The 20,500-nt window shown below is 36.6% G+C and overlaps 3 protein-coding genes across 3 annotated transcripts; 2 read left to right on the top strand and 1 right to left on the bottom strand.

The window, feature by feature from the left end:
- Positions 1-4,098: 4,098 nt before the first annotated feature.
- Positions 4,099-6,993, top strand: LOC113350628 (FRIGIDA-like protein 3). The gene is made up of 5 exons (XM_026594764.1): positions 4,099-4,140; positions 4,417-4,502; positions 4,648-4,836; positions 5,025-6,085; positions 6,746-6,993. Exons 1-5 carry the CDS (start codon positions 4,099-4,101, stop codon positions 6,823-6,825), a joined length of 1,458 nt encoding a protein of 485 aa, XP_026450549.1. The 3' UTR covers positions 6,826-6,993.
- Positions 6,994-7,646: 653 nt separating this feature from the next.
- LOC113300224 (amino acid transporter AVT6E-like) lies at positions 7,647-9,970 on the top strand. Its single transcript, XM_026549428.1, has one exon. The coding sequence runs from the start codon at positions 8,017-8,019 to the stop codon at positions 9,487-9,489; it is 1,473 nt and encodes a 490-aa protein (XP_026405213.1). The 5' UTR covers positions 7,647-8,016; the 3' UTR covers positions 9,490-9,970.
- A 1,034-nt stretch (positions 9,971-11,004) lies between these two features.
- Positions 11,005-13,399, bottom strand: LOC113300215 (L-type lectin-domain containing receptor kinase S.6-like). Its single transcript, XM_026549423.1, has one exon. The coding sequence runs from the start codon at positions 13,240-13,242 to the stop codon at positions 11,140-11,142; it is 2,103 nt and encodes a 700-aa protein (XP_026405208.1). The 5' UTR covers positions 13,243-13,399; the 3' UTR covers positions 11,005-11,139.
- Positions 13,400-20,500: the final 7,101 nt, after the last annotated feature.

Below are 20,500 nucleotides of genomic sequence, written 5' to 3'. Positions count from 1 at the left end.
AAAATCAAATTGAGAGTTCAAATAAGCTAAAACCATCAAAATCTAACCAAAAAATCGAATAATTACGATCAAGATTCATAAAAACAGTACGTCATATACGTACTGATGTTTAATACACAAGCAAAAACTGAAACCAAACATATAGAAGCATAGTAAACACAGAAAAATCAGTACGTCATATACGTACTGATGGTTAATACATAAAACTAAACTGAAACCAAACCAAAAGCCAACAAAATGAAACTAAAATTCTAGATTTACAAACGAAACAAACGTAAAACATGATTTTATAACTAGATCTGGACTATTTTCATCAAAAACCTTCAGTACATCATATATGTACTGATGATTAATACACAAAAGCAAACTAAAAACAAACCAAAGACCAACAAAACCGAGTTAAAACATCAGATCTAATAATGAAATGAACATAAAACATCACTATCTATCTAGATCTAAAGTATTTTTACCAAAATTGAAGTAAAAAATTAACGAATCAAGCATGAAGATCATAAACACAAAAAAACTGAATTTAATTCCTCTTTTCGGAACCTTAAAATCTGAATTTTGAATTCTTTTTCCCATGAAATCAAGAGATTTGGATCTCAGATTAAGATAGAATCAATAAAAAACTTAAAATAAAGATCAGTATAGGTAAATCAACTTACGAAATACCTCAGAATCAAAACAAATATTTCAGTATTACATATACGTACTCATGGATCGAACCCAAAAATCAATTAAAAAACGCTGATAGAATCCAAAAACAATGACAAAACTTTGAATATAACCGAATCAACATCAGATCTAATACCTAAACATTAGATTTTTCTATAAACATAAAAATTTCTCTAATCCGAGAAGAAAAAAAACCTAAATTAAAATTAGCTTTTGAAGAAGAAAGGAAAAATGAAAACCTAAACTATACCAACAGTAAGGAAGTGAACCTACCGATTAATCTTATTTTGAATTCACGAATTGATCAACACCTCAGAAGATCTTCATAGCCGGAGCTTTTCACCGAACCACAAATGAGAAAATGAAGAAGAAGAAGAAGAAGAAGAATAGATCGAGAAATGAAGAAGAAATGGATTTGGTTACTGCTTTATATACTTAAGGGTGTTTTCGGTATTTAAAAATACGTCCTCATATGTTCCACACGTGTGCAGGACCTGGGCTTAAAAAATTTGGTCCATTTTCATGTTTTCTTTTAATTATGGACCTCTGATTAGTGGGCTTTAATGGGTGGACCTGCCACTAACTAAGAACACTATAATGATACCTATTGGTAATTCCTACTATTCAAATACATTTAAGCGGGTGTTTACCAACGACGATAAAAACGCAAGACTTCATTTTTTTGCTATTAATGCTCCAAGGTTGTCGCATCTCTTGTACTCCTTTCAAAAATATGTGCATTTACGTGCATATCGATGAAAAACGGTTCTATCTAACTAAAGAGTCACACGTAACCGCTTCATTTTTTCGTTTTCGGAAAGCCGGAAAAATACAATATTAAAGAAATTTCATATGTTACCAAAGATGTCATCTGATAATGTATGACAAACAAAGTTTTGCTAACAATCCGGAGCGAATGGCCACGTAGATGCAACAAGGAGCCTATATTTATTCGACAAGTCAGTGAAAGACGACACATTGACCCAAATGACCAAGAATTTCTTGAAGCTACTTCGAAAGATGGATATGATATTCGCTTGTCTTTTTCAACCACCGAATAGTCCATATTTTAATGTCTTAAATCTTTGTTATTTTCAGGAAATTCAATCACTGCAACATCAATATGCGCCCAAAACAATTGATGAATTGGTTGAAGCGGAAGAAGGCGTTTTTCAGAATTTACCATCTGAAAGCCGTAATTATGTTTTTCTGGCATTCAAAGCTTGCATGATTGAAACTATGAGAGTGTTGGAAAAAAATAACAATAAGGTTCCACGTCTAGGAAATGGTAATCTACTCATTCAACTTAAATGTGATGCTTGGATCATCGGTAATGTTCAAACCTACCTCAATCAGTAAACTTGTGAATCTGGAGTATTTTGTCATGTTTTAATTTTCATTTTCTTTACAAGATTCATAAGGTATTAGAGTTTGTTTTGGTTATCTCAAGTTTTAATTTTTTTTGGTTCATTAGCGGTTAATCTATCTACTTGTGTATAGACTCACTGCTAATGAACCAGACTAGAAATTAAAACATGACATAACCAAAACAAAACACCATGAACCAATCGAAAACTAAACCATGAACCAAACGGAAACTAAAATATGACAACACCAAATCAAACACTAATTACCTACAATTATCTAGATCGAAATACTTCAACTATATACCGAGTTTACTGATTGAACTGATTGAGGTAGTTTCGAACATTATCTATGAACTCGGCATCACATTCAAGTTGAATGGGTAGATTACCATTTCTCGCTGATCTGTCTTCCGCCAATTGTGGCACCTTATAATTATTTCCTCGAACGCTTTCATAGTAGCTATCATGCAACCTTGGAATGTCAGAAAATATAATTGAGGTTTTTAGAAGATAAATTTTCAAAAGAGTCTTCCACTGCTTGAACTAATTCATCAATTGTGTTGGGCGCATATCGATATTGTAGTGATTGAATTTCCCGAAAATAACCAAGATCTATCCGGACTGTTTGGAGGTTGGAAAGACAAGCGGTTATCAAATCAATCTTTCGAAGCAGCTTTAATAACTTCTTGATCGTTTGGGTTAATGTGTGGTCCGGCATTGTCTTGTTGATAAATATAGGCTCCTTGTTGCTACTCCGTGGTCATTTGCTTCGGATTGCTGGCAAAACCTTGTTGATCAGACATGATCGAATGACATCTTTGGTAACACACATGGTTGAATTATAAGTTTATAACATCACTATCCACCACTTTGGTGGCACCATCCGATATATCAAACCTCACCATCTAGCGGTTTTACTTTCGACTTTTAATTTTCAACGGTTGATTTTCATTTTCAAAGTGGTAGATGGTGATGTGGTACATCTCGGATTGTGCTCATTTTTGTTAGGAATCTAGAGTTTAACAAAAAAACATATCAACAATATATTGGGTTCAAATTCATTGTCATTTATATTCTAAGAAAAACATCCGTTCAATCTTGTATGGATAGTGTATATATAAGATTGTCCATATGAATAGTGTATCTCTTTGGCTTATAAAATTGATACATGATACATATCGGCACAGACTGTTACGTATCAACTGATACAAACGAATGCAGATAAAACCGAGGATCTTGTGTCAATGCCGACACGAATCGGCCGGTACTGCAAACCATCGAGTAAGCAGGGAAATTTTAAAAATAAAATACATTATCAATTTGGTAGCACGCGCGTCTCGCGTGTGCAAACATGAGAAATGTAGTGTAAAACTCCTGGTGCTGTAGAGAGAGATAGGGGCAGAGTTTAGAAAGGGAAAGTAATGACAATGAGAGGGGAAGAAGACGAACAGTGAAAAAATTGAAGGATACTACTCATCGAGTTAACTCATAACTCCTTTTCAAATCTCAAGAGTCCATAATTCTTGAATCATGGTTGAATGTCTGCGTAGTGGATAACCGAATTCCACCAACCTTCTCCAGGTATACATAACTTTATTTATTTGATCATCTCTTTTTCTTTTACTTTTACTTTTTCCTAATTTTTTTGTTTCTCATTTTTCATGCATTTTTTCAAGTAATTTTGTTCTTAAATTTTTAAAAACCCTTCTATGTCGTACATTATTGATGAAACCCTTTGTTTTTCTGGATCATCATCATCATATACATTGTTGGCTTTACCCATTTGAGAACACAGCGTGTTTTACTAAAAATGGTATGGTAAGGGATTGTGGAACAGGAATACTGTTTGATTTTTTCTGGGGTTAGTACCCCTATAGTGGAGTTAAATTCCTACTTGGTGATTAATTTGAACAAATTACACCTATGGGAATGGGCAATTGCAGATGGACCACTCAGTGTCTAGGGTTTAAGTGCAAGTGAAACTGGAACAGAAAGAAAAAAAGGCGGGTAATACATGTTAAAAGGGTTTAAAGCACACTAAATATTTAGAGAAATGACTAGGATTGGAGTAGACGAAGAGCCAGTTACCTTCTTTGTCTGATCGTTCATGGAGACTCCTTTGAGTCTAGATGTCAAGGATAACTGTAGCTGACAAAATGAAGAATGGTTAACTTAGAAACATCAACCATCATCATTCTTATTGTAATACCCATTTCTTGTCGAAGTTACTAGTTATATGATGAGTTCCTGGCTATTATTCTCCAATTGTAATTACTTTGTTATAAAATGTTTCCAGTTATATTACCTGTGAAGTTGTATGTTGATGCAAAATATTGGCTCTACACTAACTGTTTCGGTTTTTATACTATAGGTTGAATCTTGTCAAAAGTGCGGTGTCAGCGGTTATGCAGATCTCTTAGTATATTGCGATGTGTGCCAGATTCCTGCTGAGCACGTGTATGGTGCCCAATTGTTTGGTTTGTAGAATTAGAGTCTAGAGGTTTTATCAGACTAATTGTGTTTAAAGTCTGTGTGTTTTGAATTGGTATACAAGAGTGTGTTAACTTGGATTTTTTTTTTCTCGTTTCCACCCCTTCTCCAGATATTGTTTGGATACAATATCTAAGGTTACTCAAAAGGTGGTCCAATGGTCATGTGAGCAGTGCGTACCGCTATATTTCCACAGGCAAATTAGTTTGAAACCATCCCAAATAGTTGAAGAAACAAATGGCAAACAGCTGCGAGATAATGAGAATGTATATGCACATAGAATTACTGATCATCCGCAGAGGTACTCTGCATATGTAGCTTTCTCTCTCCTTTTCCTGCTTGTATTCCAAATTTTATCGTGCAAGTGTGTTGGGCATGTACTCGGTGTTATATCATAGTATCACTGTTATTGAACTACATGATATTTGTGGTTTTGTCAACTGGCCAAGTATGGTACCTTACTGATAATATGGTGATGTTTCTGTTTAGTGTGGAGAATCTCTTGCCGAACAGTCAACTCAATCAGCAGACAGTCACAGATGATGCAGAAGCAGTTAGATCTGTTAGTAAAAAATCTTTTTCGGAACTGTCAGGTAAGGCACTCGTCGAACAAGAAGCTCAAAGGAATGTTTCTGTAAACAATGTTCAGTACAAGGAAATTGAAGAATACTTTGAAGACAAGACGGGATGGTTGAAAAATAAGTTCAACGAGTTAGAGGTGATTGAAGAGGCGTTTGTGGAGAAGAAATCTGAGATACGTGCACTTATTGCTAAGAAAGTGGCAACCGTCGATGTTGAAGAACAAGCTATGCTTGATCGGGTTCAGGAGCAGGAAGACATTGCTGTTGCTGCTATTATAGGGGCACGAAAAAAATTCATCGCTAACAGAGTGGCAACTGTTAAAGAACAAGCTATGCTTGATCGCGTTCAGGAGCAGAAGGGCATCGGTGTTATAGAGGCACAGAATAATTCAATTATACATACTGTTGGTTGTTTAGATCGACAACAATGTCTTAGGCAATTTTGCCAAGACATGGACGCAAAAAGTCTTGTGAATTACATTACAGAGAATAAGAACTATATGGGTGCAGTGTGTGATGAAATTCCTGTAGCTTTGAAAAGTGCACCTGAGCCTGCCCATCTGGTGTTGGATTTGCTGAAAGGAATCTACCCTTCTCCTGGTCCAGCCACATCTCATGTAAAAGAGAGCAGGAGAGATTCCGAAGACCATGAGTGCATACACAGATCATGTTTGATGTTGATCGAATCTGTTGCCCCGTTGGTGTTAGGTGGTGATGAACTTCTGGACCATAAAACCAAGAGGAGAGCCAAGGTAATTGCCAATGATTGGAAGTTTAGGATGGGCAGCTGTGATCCTACCTGTAGGAATTCTTCTCTGGACGTGGAGGTGTTTCTGAAGTTACTTACAGTATTTAAAATTACTACAGAGATTGATGAAGAAGAACTTTGCAAGTTTGTTCTTGCTGTTTCTCATCGTCTCCACATTCCTGATCTCTGCCATTCTCTTGGCCTGACAAACAAAATACCAGGTTGGTGACTTGGTACTCCTTCGCTAGTAGAGACTCTGTTTGGGGTTTTGTAGAAGCCGAACACTTTTTTTATGTAATTTTAGCCTTGTTCATGTTATGCTTATGCCTCTGGAGCATGATCTGGTAGACCCATATGTACCGCGGGTCAAGCATACGCCATTATATGATGTTTTGTCATCCTACATGACCAATTTCAAGTCTCCTATAGCAGCATGATTATATTTTCCACTTTATCTTGACCTCGTTGCACTTGGGGCCACAAGAGTTGTTTTCCATCTGTCTAGGTGATTGTACATAACTCGATCTTCTCAAATGGATCACGACACATAAAGAAGGATCTGGTAATATTTACCGAAGTCTAATCATCCTGTTTTGGATTTCTAACTTGGTATGTTTCTCTTGCATGTTAGTCGGTCCACAATTTAAAAAGGCTTATCTTATGATTCCCGTTTTTTTTTGTTCAACATCCCCCCTTGGTCAGACACTCGATTTCACTGTCACAGACCTCTGTCTTTAGTAAAATCACAACTGGTACCACTTTTTTTAATCTTGCTGAATACATTATCGCGCTATCTGTAGGAATACTACTGAAATGACTAAGATTACTACACAGTTCCCTGGTTTTGTTGGTCTAACGAAGAGCACACTCATTTTGTGCAGGGGACAGGTTGCTGATGTGTAGTGAAAAAACATGCTCAAGTTCTTTTTGGTCAGTCATGGTGTGTGCTTGCCATAGGTAACCCTACAAATATCTCAGGTTTACTAACCGGTTGACACCTGCATTTAGCATATTTATTATGTAACTTTTGGGATAGTTTGTCCAACAGAGTCTAGTTCTCAGTGTTCTGAGTACCTTTTGTTTTCTTCTACAAATAATGTATAGCTAAAATCTCGACATACTATTTAGCTGTAAATAGCATTGCATATGTATTTTGTTTTCTTTACATTTTAGAGTACTCTAACAAAGCCTGGGTGACTCGTCTGGTAATTTGGTTAAGACACTCCACTCAATAAGTTCATTTATGTTGTGGAATTTGGTGAAACTGGAGAACGAGAAACTAAGCAAATGTAGGCTAGATGAACTTCACTTTCCGCTGAAAATTCAGCAACCGTGAATTTTTTTTTCCTTTGTTTTCAAATCATTTATATTGGCCTTTCGCATTCTTAAACGTATCCCAATATGACTGCATTGTCCATGTACAATGTCAGTGTCGAAGTTGATGGTGCCAACTGCCAAGTACATTGGTATTGTCCAGCAGGCAGCACCAAAGTTTTGTTTTTCTTGACCTCGTTCGCCTGCCTAATTCAGACTTCTACAGAACCATGTAAACGGTTAAATCGATCTTTGGGAAGTTCACTTTCTGGGTTAGGCAAGGAGTAACCGAGTCAATGATAACATGACCGAGTTGAAACGAGTCGACCAAACATGATTCAATCACATGCACTTAATGACTTAACACTGTTTTTACGGCTCCGTCTTGGTTTCTTAACTTCCAAACGAACTTCTTAACCTCTTTCCTGATGTTTGTTTGACTGTCATTGGCCATTCCTCTTTCTATTAGTCCCCCAATCAAAACAAAATCTATTCTCTCCCTCTCTTTTCTCTCTCTGTCTCACCTCCTTTGACAATGAGCTAAGACAACAACTTGTAAACCCTTAGATCTGATTTTTGAGGTGAATCCTTATTTTGTTCAATCTCAATTACATATTTATTTATTTTTGTTTCATCTCTAATCAGATTCTCAAATCGAACATATTCCTTGGTAAGTTCTCTTCTGTTTCTTATCTCTTTATCCATTCATCAGTTTCGATCTGCGTCAAATATTTATCTGATTTTCTGTTATAAGGCTGTCAGTTTTGAGATCTGAGGTTTAAATTTCTTACCTTTTTTTTTTTTTTTTGGATTTTTGGATGTGTAAATCAAAATAATAATGGATAGTAAAAATGGATATACAGCCATACCTAAGAATGGATTTGTCGAATTGCAATTACACCATACTAATAATCATAATCATGATAGTTTCTCAGATGATCATCTTGAATTTAAGAATACTTCTAAATCTGATCAAGAGATAGAGAATGGGCATATCAATGATAATGATGATGACATTCTTCCGTTTATCGTCGAAAATTCTGTTAAGAAGAGTAATGGGTCAGGAGGGATATCTGGGGCGGTATTTAATCTTGCTACCTCCATTATTGGTGCTGGAATTATGGCATTACCAGCTACTATGAAAGTACTTGGGGTAATTCCTGGACTTATTTTGATTTTTCTAATGGGGGTTTTATCTGAAGTTAGTGTTGAGCTTCTTGTTCGCTTTTCCGTCCTAGCTAAAGCGGAGTCCTACGGTGATGTTGTTCAGAATGCATTGGGCGCTCCAGCAAGGATTATTTCTGAGATTTGTATTATTATTAATAATGCTGGGGTTTTGGTTGTTTATTTGATTATCATGGGAGATGTTATGTCTGGTTCTTTTCATCATGAAGGAGTATTCGACCAGTGGTTAGGACACGGGTTTTGGGATCATAGGAAATTGCTCATATTGTTTATTGTGGTAGTGTTTTTAGCGCCGCTTTGTTTCTTAGAGAAAATTGATTCGTTAAGCCTTACTTCAGCTGCTTCTGTGGCTCTTGCCGTTGTTTTTGTTGTGGTTTGTGTTGTCATTGCTTTGATTAAGCTTGTCGAAGGGAGGATTGAGACTCCAAGAATGACACCAGATTTTGGATCAAAGAAGGCAATTCTGGATCTTCTTGTAGTGATACCAATCATGACGAACGCTTATGTTTGTCATTTTAATGTTCAACCTATTTACAATGAGCTTGAAGATCGGTCTCCTCAGAAAATGAATCAAGTTGGAAGAATCACTACAGTGCTGTGCATTGTCATTTATGCGTCAACTGCTGTATCTGGGTATCTTCTCTTTGGTAATGATACAGAATCGGACATCTTGACCAACTTTGATAAGGACCTTGGGATACGTTTCAGTTCAATCTTAAACTACATTGTTAGGGTGGGGTACATTTTTCATCTAATCCTCGTGTTCCCTGTTATACATTTCTCTTTAAGGCAAACTGTGGATGCCTTGGTGTTCAAGGACTCAGGGACGCTGCTAGAGAACAGGAAGAGGTCATTGGCCTTGACGGTGGTGCTTTTGGCTCTTATTTATCTAGGCTCTACCATGATTCCCAGTATTTGGGTTGCATTCAAGTTTACAGGTGCCACTACTGCAGTCTCATTAGGTTTTATATTCCCATCTCTGATTGCTTTGAAGTTCAAACAACGGGGAGAGGTTTTGAATAACAAGGAGAATATTTTAGCGTGGTTGATGTTAATATTGGCGATAACAGTCGGAGTTGTAGGAGTAATTGGGAATATTTATAGCATCAATAGCAAATCTGGATGATATCATCTGTCTTTTTCATTTCCAGAATCTTTCTCACCAGGCAGTCGACTGTGATCTTGGCTAAGAAATCTAAGTGAGAGACTTGGTCACTCTTTAGAACAGTTCTAGAATTTAGAGCTCAGTTGTTGGTTCATGAAGGAAGACCAAGGTAACATCATATCGATATGACTGTGTTGGTGCTTGGAGATACGAGGATTGTGACTTCTCTCCTGCAACCTTCAGACCTTAAAACTATGTTCTCTGTCTCCTTCGTCCCAAGTAGGGATTGCATATAGTTGAAATAGTAGCTAAAAGAGTTTCTGCAGTTGGATGGCTAGATCTGAATTATAGGGAAAAATTGCAGAAAAACCGTTTTAAAGTTTTTGATTCTTATGTAGCCCCATTTTGTCTTCACCTATACTGAAACAGGGGTAACTGTCATACTGTATAATGTTTCAACTGCGTTGCCATTGAAATGATATAATTCATTCTTTTTTTATCATCTTTTATTTGCAAAATATATTTTTAGCCCTTTTCTTGATTATGCATAAATTCTATGTGGTAAAATTGTCAATTCACCTGGCAAGATCTTGCTAAGAAATTCTCAAACAACTATCCAGTTGATTGGTTTATGAGAAACATTCTAGTTTGGACTCAGGGTACAATGAGGATCCTGCTGGCTTAAACCATTCACCACGCTCTACCCTACCAAACATGGCTGGTCCAGGAGGGATCTTCTGAATGTTAAAAACCATTTCAGACTGAAAATCGATGTATAATGGAAAATATCTGCTGCAAGCATGGCAAACATCACATGAATTGTAAGGTACTAGTTTAGGCTGGTTTTCTTCTGCACTGAAAGGAATCGTTAAGAGGAGATGGAGGGAATGCTAAATGGTAGGTCGTTCTCATCAAAATGAAATGTTACTACATACAGAGAACAGAAGCAGAACACATGTTGCTTATAAGCATATTAATTCACAGACTAGGGCATGTTCCATATTCTACGCAATCCAGCAATTCATATGAAAGAGAAAAACAGACATGGATATTTGTCCTGTGCCCAAGTAATACCATGAAGATTTTCAGTATGTGCTCATGAATTGATTCTCAAAGGTAACATATATGTAAACTATTTTGATGTCTAGACACAATATTATCTGACAAATACTAGGGACATAGTACCAAAAAAACCAAGCTGTACTTTTTACTAGCACCACATCTACATTACCTTTACAAGCAGAGGGTTGGATCCAGAAATGCTGCACAGTAGACTTAAGGATATACGAGCACCAATCCTCAAGATAATAATGATGCTGCAAAAGTCAAAAACAACAAAAGTAAAAGTAACGCCTCAACTGTTTCTGCAGCCCAGTAATTTAAGAAGCTCCATGATGAGGGAAAGGAGTCGAAAACTGTGTTTCCCATAATGCTGTAATACCCTGTAAAAATGAAAACTGTTTGATGTAAACTAGTTGGAAAAACATATAAAGTTATAAACCATACACGAGAAAAGGATTCAGACCCAATGCAGCAAGTACTTAAAATTTCATTATTGAAAAATTCTGAAGATCAAACAAAAAATACACTTTCAAGCATTCATCATGGTCTTCATACTAAAAATGTATCAGGAAACATTTACAAGTACACATTTGAAGCCGAGAACAGGTCTTAAGATAGATTGGTTCGAGCTGTTATCCATGTAGTATCAGAACGACGACCAATATCAACCCCGCCACCATTTCCAACTCCATCATCTTGTGCTATTATACCAGTTGGCAACGCAGGTACTAGTGGCATAAATGGCCTCCTTGCTGGTAGGACTGGTAATGGAGCTTCGCCTTTGAGCATCCTGGCTGCCTCTTTTGCAGTTGGTCTCTCGGCGCAATTATAATCAGCACAAGAAAGACCTACTATTAGCATTCCCTCCATCTCCCTCTTGTTAAACCTTCCCATCAAACCGGCATCTGCAGCCTCAATCAGTTTCCCGTTAGTCCACTTGTCCCATACCCAATCAACTAGGGTCTTTCCATCATTATCTACCGGCAGCTTTCCTGTGGCCACCTCCAGTGTCACCACTCCAAAGCTGAAAACGTCTGTCTTCACAGTGGGAACTCCTGCATGTACATATTCAGGGGCAAGATAACCCCTTGTTCCTGCGGGTATGGTTGGATTCCTTATGGCTGCACCAGGCTCGTACAGTTCAGCCAAACCAAAATCCCCAAGTTTTGCATTAAAATCAGCATCAAGCATTATGTTACACGCCTTGACATCTCTATGAATTATCTGTCTTTCACACTCCTCATGAAGATACGTTAGTGCCGAGGCAACACCAAGAACAATCTTTAGCCTGTCTTCCCATTTGAGCTTTGCAACTGGTGAGTCACCAGTTCTCTCCAGCAACTTGTCAAGACTTCCGTTGGGCATATACTCATAAACCAAGATTAGCTCACCTCGCTCGCAACACCAACCTTGAAGCTGAAGGAGGTTCCTGTGCTTTAAACAACCAATTACTGCTGCCAGTTCATTAGTGAACGGATCACTATAAAGATCAGCCGTGTTGATCTGATGGAATCGTTTAACTGCCACTTCCTTGCCAGATGCAAGGTGTCCTTCATAGACTGTTCCTGACCCCCCCTCACCCAATACTCTACTACGATGGAAACCCCTAGTTGCTACTTTAATCTCATCAAGTGAAAGCCTTTGTGGCACTTGATTCAGTTCAGCATTATAACGTTGATGTCTCGAATTTCCCGTATCACCGTTTCTTTTCTTTCTCATGAAAAACCAACTTATTCCTCCAATAACCAACGAAACCGAGACAAAAAATGCTGCCCCGCCAACTCCAAGAACTAGTTCATTCTTCCTGCTTCTTGTTGAGGGTGTCTGAGCAGTATCATTTGGTAGTACATCATCAGGAACACACATAAAACAACCACCTTCAACCCTTGTATCAAAGGAATTAACGGAAGGAAGAAACCCATAAGTCCTGAATCTCCATTTCTCGACCACGTGTTGTGCTGATCCCTTTCCATTTGATGCAGAAAAACCAATGAACATAAACTCTTCAAGGTACATAGAAAGATCAATATGAGTAGCAAGAATTGGCCTAATAGTTCTGGATTTTGTATAACTGAGCCAAACTTTCACCATCTTCTTGGAATCTATGTATTCAATCCACACTGTCGTTCTTTTACCATTCTTTAAATCAAAACCCATCGAAGTTGAATCAACAGAAGCAAATGACCTAGCTGAATTGATGTCAATTCCTATATGATTATCGCTAATATCATCAAGACTCGGGTCAAAACTAGTATCAAATTCCACTGCAATGTACATTCCCCCCTCTTCTTGACTAGTTTCATTGGAGAGACCCATATAACCAAAACCACTACCTAGTATGTATTTCTTGGAAGTAATGATAAAGGTTAAACCATCTCCAAACAGTGGAGGAGAAGATGAAGATGAAGAATCAGAAAATGCGGTGATGTAAAAAGAAAAACGACAAATGAAAGAAGCATTGGAATTCGTAGAAGGATCAAGAAACCTAATTGGATGATTATAAAGAGCTCTACCCACACCAATTGAAGATGAAGGTGATGGTGATGGTGATGGTGAATAAGGAGTAAGGCAAATCCTGCCATTTTCTTGAAAATAAGCATCACCCAAAAGAGTGATGTTATTGATGGAAACATAAGCTACAGAATGAATTGATAAACTCGATATGCAGACAATGAAAATTAATGAACAGAAGAACAATTTTGAGAAACCCATTCTGTATCAAGAATAAATTTTTACACAAACTTACAAGAAATCTTGATTTTTAATGGAATACCTTTTTCTTGTAGTGCCGATGTTTTACCTTCTTCTTGCAAAGCCTAGAAGGCACCTCTTTTTTCACAGAGCTGATGAGAGAGACAGAGGGTTTGAGAGAGAAAGTAAAAGTGAAACGAGAGCATGAAAAGAAGTGGGAGAAAACTACAGAAGTACTTGAAATAGGAAAAGCTGAGACGCAGCAGAGCTGCAGAACAGAAGCTCTCTGAATCGGTGTTCTAACACGTCCCTGAATCGGTGTTTTTTAGCCCTAACTCCTTTACACTGCACAGCTCCTTTCAGATATAAATGAATGATTTTTTGGGGACCATGGTTTTTTTGGGGACCATGGTTTTATTTTGGGTAAAGACATTAGAAGTAATTCTAGGTTACCCCATATCTAGTTATTTATTTAATACCTAATCAATCCTCTTAATTAATTTAAGTTATGATTAGTGAAATGATTTAGTTAAAAACAATTAGTAAGATTAAATTAAAAGATGAGTTTATTATTAGTTGAGTAGAATTATTGTGAGAGTAGAGTTAGAGAAGATGAAGGAGAAAAACATGGAAAATAAAAAAAAAATCCCAATTCACCCCCTTTGAGTATTCAAGTGATGAAAACTCATCTGATTCTTCATCTCCATCCTCTCCTAGAATATTTGTTAATCTTCAAAATGATCCGGATTTGGCTTATTTCTTAGATGGTGATTGTATTCTTCCCAAAAATGAAACTCAAGATGAAAATGATGTAAATTGAACTGGATTTTGCACAGTTCGGTTACAGTATATGAAGAACATGTAACCGAATTGTTCTGAAGGTGTAGTTCGGTTGCCTTGTGAGATGAATAAGTAACCGAACTCGTTTGAAGATGTAGTTCGGTTACTTTATCCAAACACGCAGGTTACCGAACTCCATATTAATGGAAGTTCTGAGATGCAGTGGTATGTTCGGTTGGTTCGCAACTAACCGAGCTTTACGTAAAAATAAAATTTAACCAAGTGTATACAGTTCGGTTGGTTCGCAAACTGCATGTACCAACTATCTAACCGAACTATGTTTAATAAGTTCGGTTGTTTCGCAAACTTGAACCTAACAGCATAACCAATCGAACTTAACAAACAAAAAAAATCTGAAGTTCCAGTGTCTAGTTCGGTTATCTACATAAAATACAAAGTAACCGAACTCTGTTCCTTTTAACCCCGACACAATGTTGGGTTGGTGCATTATGTATGAACATAAAATGGAGATGTGGAAAGCTTTGGAGGAATCGGACAAAATTATACACGAATGTTCAATTTCCCTTGGGGATGATTAAATGTACCCTTAGCTAGAATATGTATGCTTTGAACATCATCATAAGAATTAAAGATTGTGTTTTTTGGAATTTTGGTGTATCATAGTGTGTTTGCATAATTTGGTTAACTAACCGAACAGGGCAGTCTAAAAGTTCGGTTGTTTCGCAGATTTGGTTAACTAACCGAACTAAGCAACAACAATATTTCAAAAGTTACAGTGTAATGTTCGGTTACCTGGTATTATTTCGCAGGTAACCGAACTTTACACTGTAACTTTTGAAATTTGTTGTTAATGAGTTCGGTTAGTTGATTAAATCTGCGGAACAACCGAACTTGTTGTTTATCAAGTTCGGTTGTTTACCAAATTTAATCAACTAACCGAACTTCCTAATAATTCTTTTAAAAATTTGCGTTTAATGGAACACATATGAGTCAAATAGCCAAACTAACTAATAATTTCTTAAAAATTTGAATTTAACGAAACATATTATGAAATTCATTTAGTAATCCATATAACTAAATGTTGGAAGCAAACATAAGAAAACAAACTACCAAATCCGCAAAACAAAAGTCTTCCAAACATAAGGAAACAAACTACCAAATCCGCAATAAAAAAGTCTTCCAAACATAAGAAAACAAAGTACTAATTGTTGCAATCACTCATTTACCACGACTACTACGAGAAACTTTTTTACTCTTGTGTTTAGGAGCTTTAGGCCGTCCTTCGTCACTAGGAGTGTCATCTCCACTGCTTTGTTGTTGAACCATCCGACTTGAACCTTCCCCTTGTTGGCGACTCCTTTTTAACGGCATGATCTGGCTTGGATCAACCTGGCTTGTATCGACAAGGTCAGGATTAAAAACATTAGTTATTTGGTTGTAGAGGTCTGTTTGTTCTCGAGTGTCCATCGGCTCTCCACTCCGGATTTTTTCCATCAATTTCTTCAACAATTTAGCACTTGCCTTCACCTTTTCTCATCAAAAACATAAGTCACTATTATTTTTCAATACTTTATAACATTTTGAAAAACAAAAATAAGAGTAAATATCTTACCGCCGAATTCCACAAGATCAAGGCCTCATCACCACACATAGGGGTAGGCTTCATAATCTTCTGAGCCTCTTTCTCTATTGCTGTCGCTTTTACTTTATCAGCACGGGCTTGTTGGACACTGTTTATTACACGAGGATGAGAAAAATGTTCATACCATTCCATATATCCATCGTCAGCGGCATTTGGCTCATCAAACGAATCTTGTAACTCTTCGACTGGAACAAGATAATCCCCAAAGTTCTTCCAGTGGTCCACTGATGGAGCAGGATCGTATTTTGGAATGAAATTATTCTCGCTGTTCTTAGTTCCGACCTTCTTTACCTTGAAGTTTTCCACTTGTGGGACACTTTGGACACAAGAAAGTTGTCTAAGTACTCTTCGAGGATTATACATTTTACAACCCCCAGGATGAAACAACGGTCCATTATAACCCGCAACAGGTGAGAAATTAATAACATCAACATCCTCCTCGTCTTCATCTGATGCAATGCTGTAAGGATGGAAAACCACATCTTCCACTGTTAACTTATCCAATGTCTCCCTTAACTCCAACACCTTTTTTTCCTTATTCTTTTCCTGTGTGTTCAAAAATTCATATTTACCAGCTGTAGGCTTCCCATAAGGCCAAGGAGTGCGAGCATTAGAAAATTGCAGTTTAGGGAAGTGGTCGTACACCCAAACCTATGAGAAGAGGCAAAAAATAATACATTCGCAATATGATTAGTAACAATACACATTCATTCACTTATATATTCAAACACACAAACGATAATTTAGCGGGGTACCTGAACAAGGGTGTATAAGCCTCCAAAATATAGACTCCTAAACCTCGAAGCTTTTCTGAGTTCCACTTGAACGAATGAAAGAACTGCAATACCCCAAGAGTAGTTGTTCACCTCATCCAAGGAGTCCAATAGCTGGAGGTAATGAGCATTTACCACGTGGCCTGAAGTGTCAGGGAAGAAGATGGTTCCAATTTGATATAACAAATAAGCAGTCACATGGTGCTTAGTCTTCTCCTCTGTCATCACCAACTTTCCTTGAGCAACCAAATCTTTCGTCCTTGAAAACTCATCAAACAAGGTTTTGAGCTTGGTCTTTTTCAATTTCTTCTTGTACGTGTGGTCTTCCTCAAACTCATTATACTCATCACCTTCCTTAGGATCTTTGTTAGCTCGCCTAAACTTACGTTGTGCCTTTTTATCGCTCCATCATAGATACCTTTCGACTAGTTTTTCAAGAACTTAATAACTCATCAAGGGATCGTAGCCATCTCGAACACTTGTTCCTGTAATTGGTAGGGTTGTGATTCTAAAACAATCATCCGGAGTTATTGCCATATCACCAAAAGGTAGATGAAAGGTATCCGTTTCTGGATAAGCCCTCTCGGCAAATGCAGTAATAGTGACAACATCAAATTTTTGGTGCGCATGTCGTATCTCGTTCCATAGTACACAATCAAATACCGCCAGGCGGACCTCATCACACTCATTTTCTATATTCCATACCTTGTTCTTTTGACGTTTCAAAACACGAACAACATTTTTATGATCCTAAAAAAACAAAATCATATCTTATATACTAATATATATAGAAAATAACAATATATGTCAAAATATAATAAAATGACTGAGAAATTTAAATGTTGATGGTTAAGATTGAACCATACCTTTGTTGCAAAGATCTTGGCATCCCATGAGTTTTTGTAGCCCATCAATACCTCCCTGCCATCTCTTGGAGTACCATATGTTGGATTCTTTGGCGGCAAACACAAATCCTTATGAGGAATGTATGAATATCTAGCACAAGTCTTTTTAGGCGTCTTTCTAGGTCTCTTTACCACTATGTCTGCTTGTTCCTCTTCTTCTTCCTCTTCATCCGAGCCCTCCTCTGATTCATCACCATCCTTATCTCCATCCTTGTCTTCGCTTTCCTCATCTTTTTCACCCTCATCATCCCCATCCTCATTTCCTTCTCCTTGAGCTAGTTCATCTTATACACCTTGATTATGTTCTTGACTGCTCATCTCTTCCACGATCTCTTCATTAACTTGTTGGATTACGTTGTCAACATTATCTCTATTGACACCATCTTGGATGACAACACCAGGTAATGACCCACCTCCATACTTAGCATTTTTGGTTCCACGCTTATCGACACCTAAGTGTTTTGGGCCTCTAGGCGTGGGAGTTCTCAAATCTTCCGGTAATGGTTGGTTGGATTTCTTACCTTTGCCACTAAACAAAAAAACAAAAGAAATAAGGAATAATTCACGAAAAAAAAAACCAACTCAAGAAAAAAAAAATCGTGTTCCAGGGTAGAATTCGATTACTCAATTATTTTTTCGAGAAAACCGAACTCCACATATATATGTAAGTAGCCAAGAGTTCGGTTTGTCAAAGTTTTTTGCGAACAAACCGAACATATTGGAACAAGTTCAGTTATATGGGTACTAAACATATAGGGGAAAAAGAACAGTTCGGTTACATGGCCAATTTTTTTTTTTTGTAATAAGGGTACAGTTCGGTTACATAGAAGTTTTAAACATTTATGCGAAACAACCGAACAAAGGTGCTAGAGTTCGGTAGTGTGGTTACTAGAAATTGTGGGAAAAATCAAACAGTTCGGTTACATGGATTTTTTTTTCTATTTTTGGTAATATGGCTATAGTTCGGTTACATGGAAGTTCAACAATTTGTTTGCGAAACAACCGAACTCACGAGTTCGGTAACCTAGTTTTCAATCTTATAAAACCGAAATTTTCTTCGTGTTCTTCGTTTCATGGAGTTTGGTTAAGAAACTAGGGCAACAATAAAAGACGCTCTAACCGAACTAAACACTGTAACTTCAATTTGAACCCTATTTTGATGATTTCTAATCAATTGAATCGATGAATATCAAATTAAAAGAAATGTGTTTCTCGGGAAATACCTGCGAATCGGTCCCATGGAAGAATCAGGCTTCTTACTGCGTCTATTATACTGGATTATGGATTCACTTGGCTCTTCCATTTCTTTATGAATCTCAAAATCACTTGGTTGATTTGCTAGATGTCCTAATGGGGGACCTGTTCCTGGGAGTCTTTTGGTTTTCTTTCGAAGAACCATTCTTATAGTCGATTGATTAATCGACGATGAAAATTTTATGAATCGACGATTAATCGATGAAGATGACGTTGAAATGGGGAAGAAGAGAAGAACAAAAGGGAGAATAGTTTTCTTCTCAAAATTGTTTTCTTTTTTTCCCTTTTTTGGGTGCGGCTAGGTTTAGTTTAGGTTTTGAATTAGGTTTAGTTTAGGTTTTGTTTTAGATAAAATTAGAGGCAGTTATTAAGTTAGGGTTAATTTTAGTTAGGGTAAGGGCCAAATTAGTAATCTCATGATTTTAGGACATCCCTTAAAAATTGTAGGGTAGGTGGCCTAATAGGACCATGTTCCCCCAAAAAAAACCATGGTCCCTAAAAAATCGTTCATATAAATAGTATGGGGAATTAGGTTAAGGCCCAAAAAAGAATTATTTACTATCTGGCCCAAAATACTTTTTAATTTTTGTGACACCCATTTGAAATTATGAAAAGATAGTAACAAGATACAAGTATCCTTAATATTTTCACTTGTATAACATTTTTTTTTTAGATTTTCTCTCTTCCCAATAAATTGTTTGCATAACGGGTTAAGCGTCCTATTTTTTCAGGGGTATAATTGGCAAGCAAACTTTGATATAACACATCTAAAAAAACATGCCTTAGAATTTTACAAATCTTTTCTTGTTGGAAAGCTTTGAAAGAGATCTACACAACGAGTACGAACAATAATATCAATTTTATATTTTTTACGAAAAAGTGAGAGGCAATTGTCATTTTAGACATAAATTTTGAAATTTGGATACATAACAATTATGCAGCCACCACAATTGATGCACTACTTAGATACCATAAACGATGGAAATTTTTTTGCTTATTGAACTAGCATAATCCTGACTGTTAGATTTAGTGAGACGTGACATCATCTAACATTCTAACTGCCAGCTAACCAAATTATTTCACCCAATAATTGGTCAAAAGAGAAGCTAAAATCTTTGCATTTGCTTTTATAATTTCGTTTGTGCAGTCTAAAGCATATTTCTAATATACCTACTATCTCGATGTTTTTCCTTATTATGATTTTTTTTTCCAATTATAATTAAGATTAATAATCAATTTCTTTTTCAATTGTAATAGTCAAGAAAAGTCAATAACCCTTATGATTAATGATAATTAATGATTGAATTTCATAGGATTGTGTAATAACCTAGGGTTTTTAGTTGCTATCATGATGATCAATACCTTCTAATTTTAAGCAAACCATTGTTCAACGTAATTTTTTATGACATTTTCTCCCAACTCGAAATACAGGATACCAAACAAGGATAACATTCATCATCTTAGCCTTTGAGTTCATAAAGGTACAAGTCTAAAAATACAGTGATCATCATCTTATATGTTTCGTCATCGTTAATATCATAATTATTCTTGGTTATGATAATCATCAATCTTTCTGTCTCCTTTCCATCAAAGATTCTTGTTTGTTCATGGCAGGATCACGGCAAAAGAAGGTAACAAGATATTCGTTAAATATACACGAATTCTTCAAAATATTTGGTAGATGACGGAAGTTAACTCCCAGTTAGATTACATCATTTCTTACTTAATCCAACGAACATGAGTCTGCTAGTTCAATAAGGCTCTCCCACTACGAGAGCAATTTTTTTTCCATAAATGATGCATAAAAAATTATGCAGACATAATTTGATTCATGCATCTACTAGTTAGGTTATGCAACCATTAAAATGATGTATATGCCTAAAATATAACATTTTTACAATAAA

The sequence above is a fragment of the Papaver somniferum genome, chromosome 1 (genome assembly GCF_003573695.1).
Source record: "Papaver somniferum cultivar HN1 chromosome 1, ASM357369v1, whole genome shotgun sequence".
NCBI classification, from domain to species: Eukaryota; Viridiplantae; Streptophyta; class Magnoliopsida; order Ranunculales; family Papaveraceae; genus Papaver; species Papaver somniferum.
This window is presented reverse-complemented; position numbering and strand designations above follow the sequence as displayed.

Excerpts from the sequence above, each read along its gene's own strand:
- LOC113350628 (XM_026594764.1), top strand. The coding sequence starts at position 4,099 with ATGACTAGGATTGGAGTAGACGAAGAGCCAGTTACCTTCTTT. Across the intron at positions 4,837-5,024 it reads ATTACTGATCATCCGCAGAG|TGTGGAGAATCTCTTGCCGA; the intron begins GTACTCTGCATA and ends GTTTCTGTTTAG. Across the intron at positions 6,086-6,745 it reads CCTGACAAACAAAATACCAG|GGGACAGGTTGCTGATGTGT; the intron begins GTTGGTGACTTG and ends CATTTTGTGCAG.
- LOC113300224 (XM_026549428.1), top strand. The coding sequence starts at position 8,017 with ATGGATAGTAAAAATGGATATACAGCCATACCTAAGAATGGATTTGTC.
- LOC113300215 (XM_026549423.1), bottom strand. The coding sequence starts at position 13,242 with ATGGGTTTCTCAAAATTGTTCTTCTGTTCATTAATTTTCATTGTCTGC.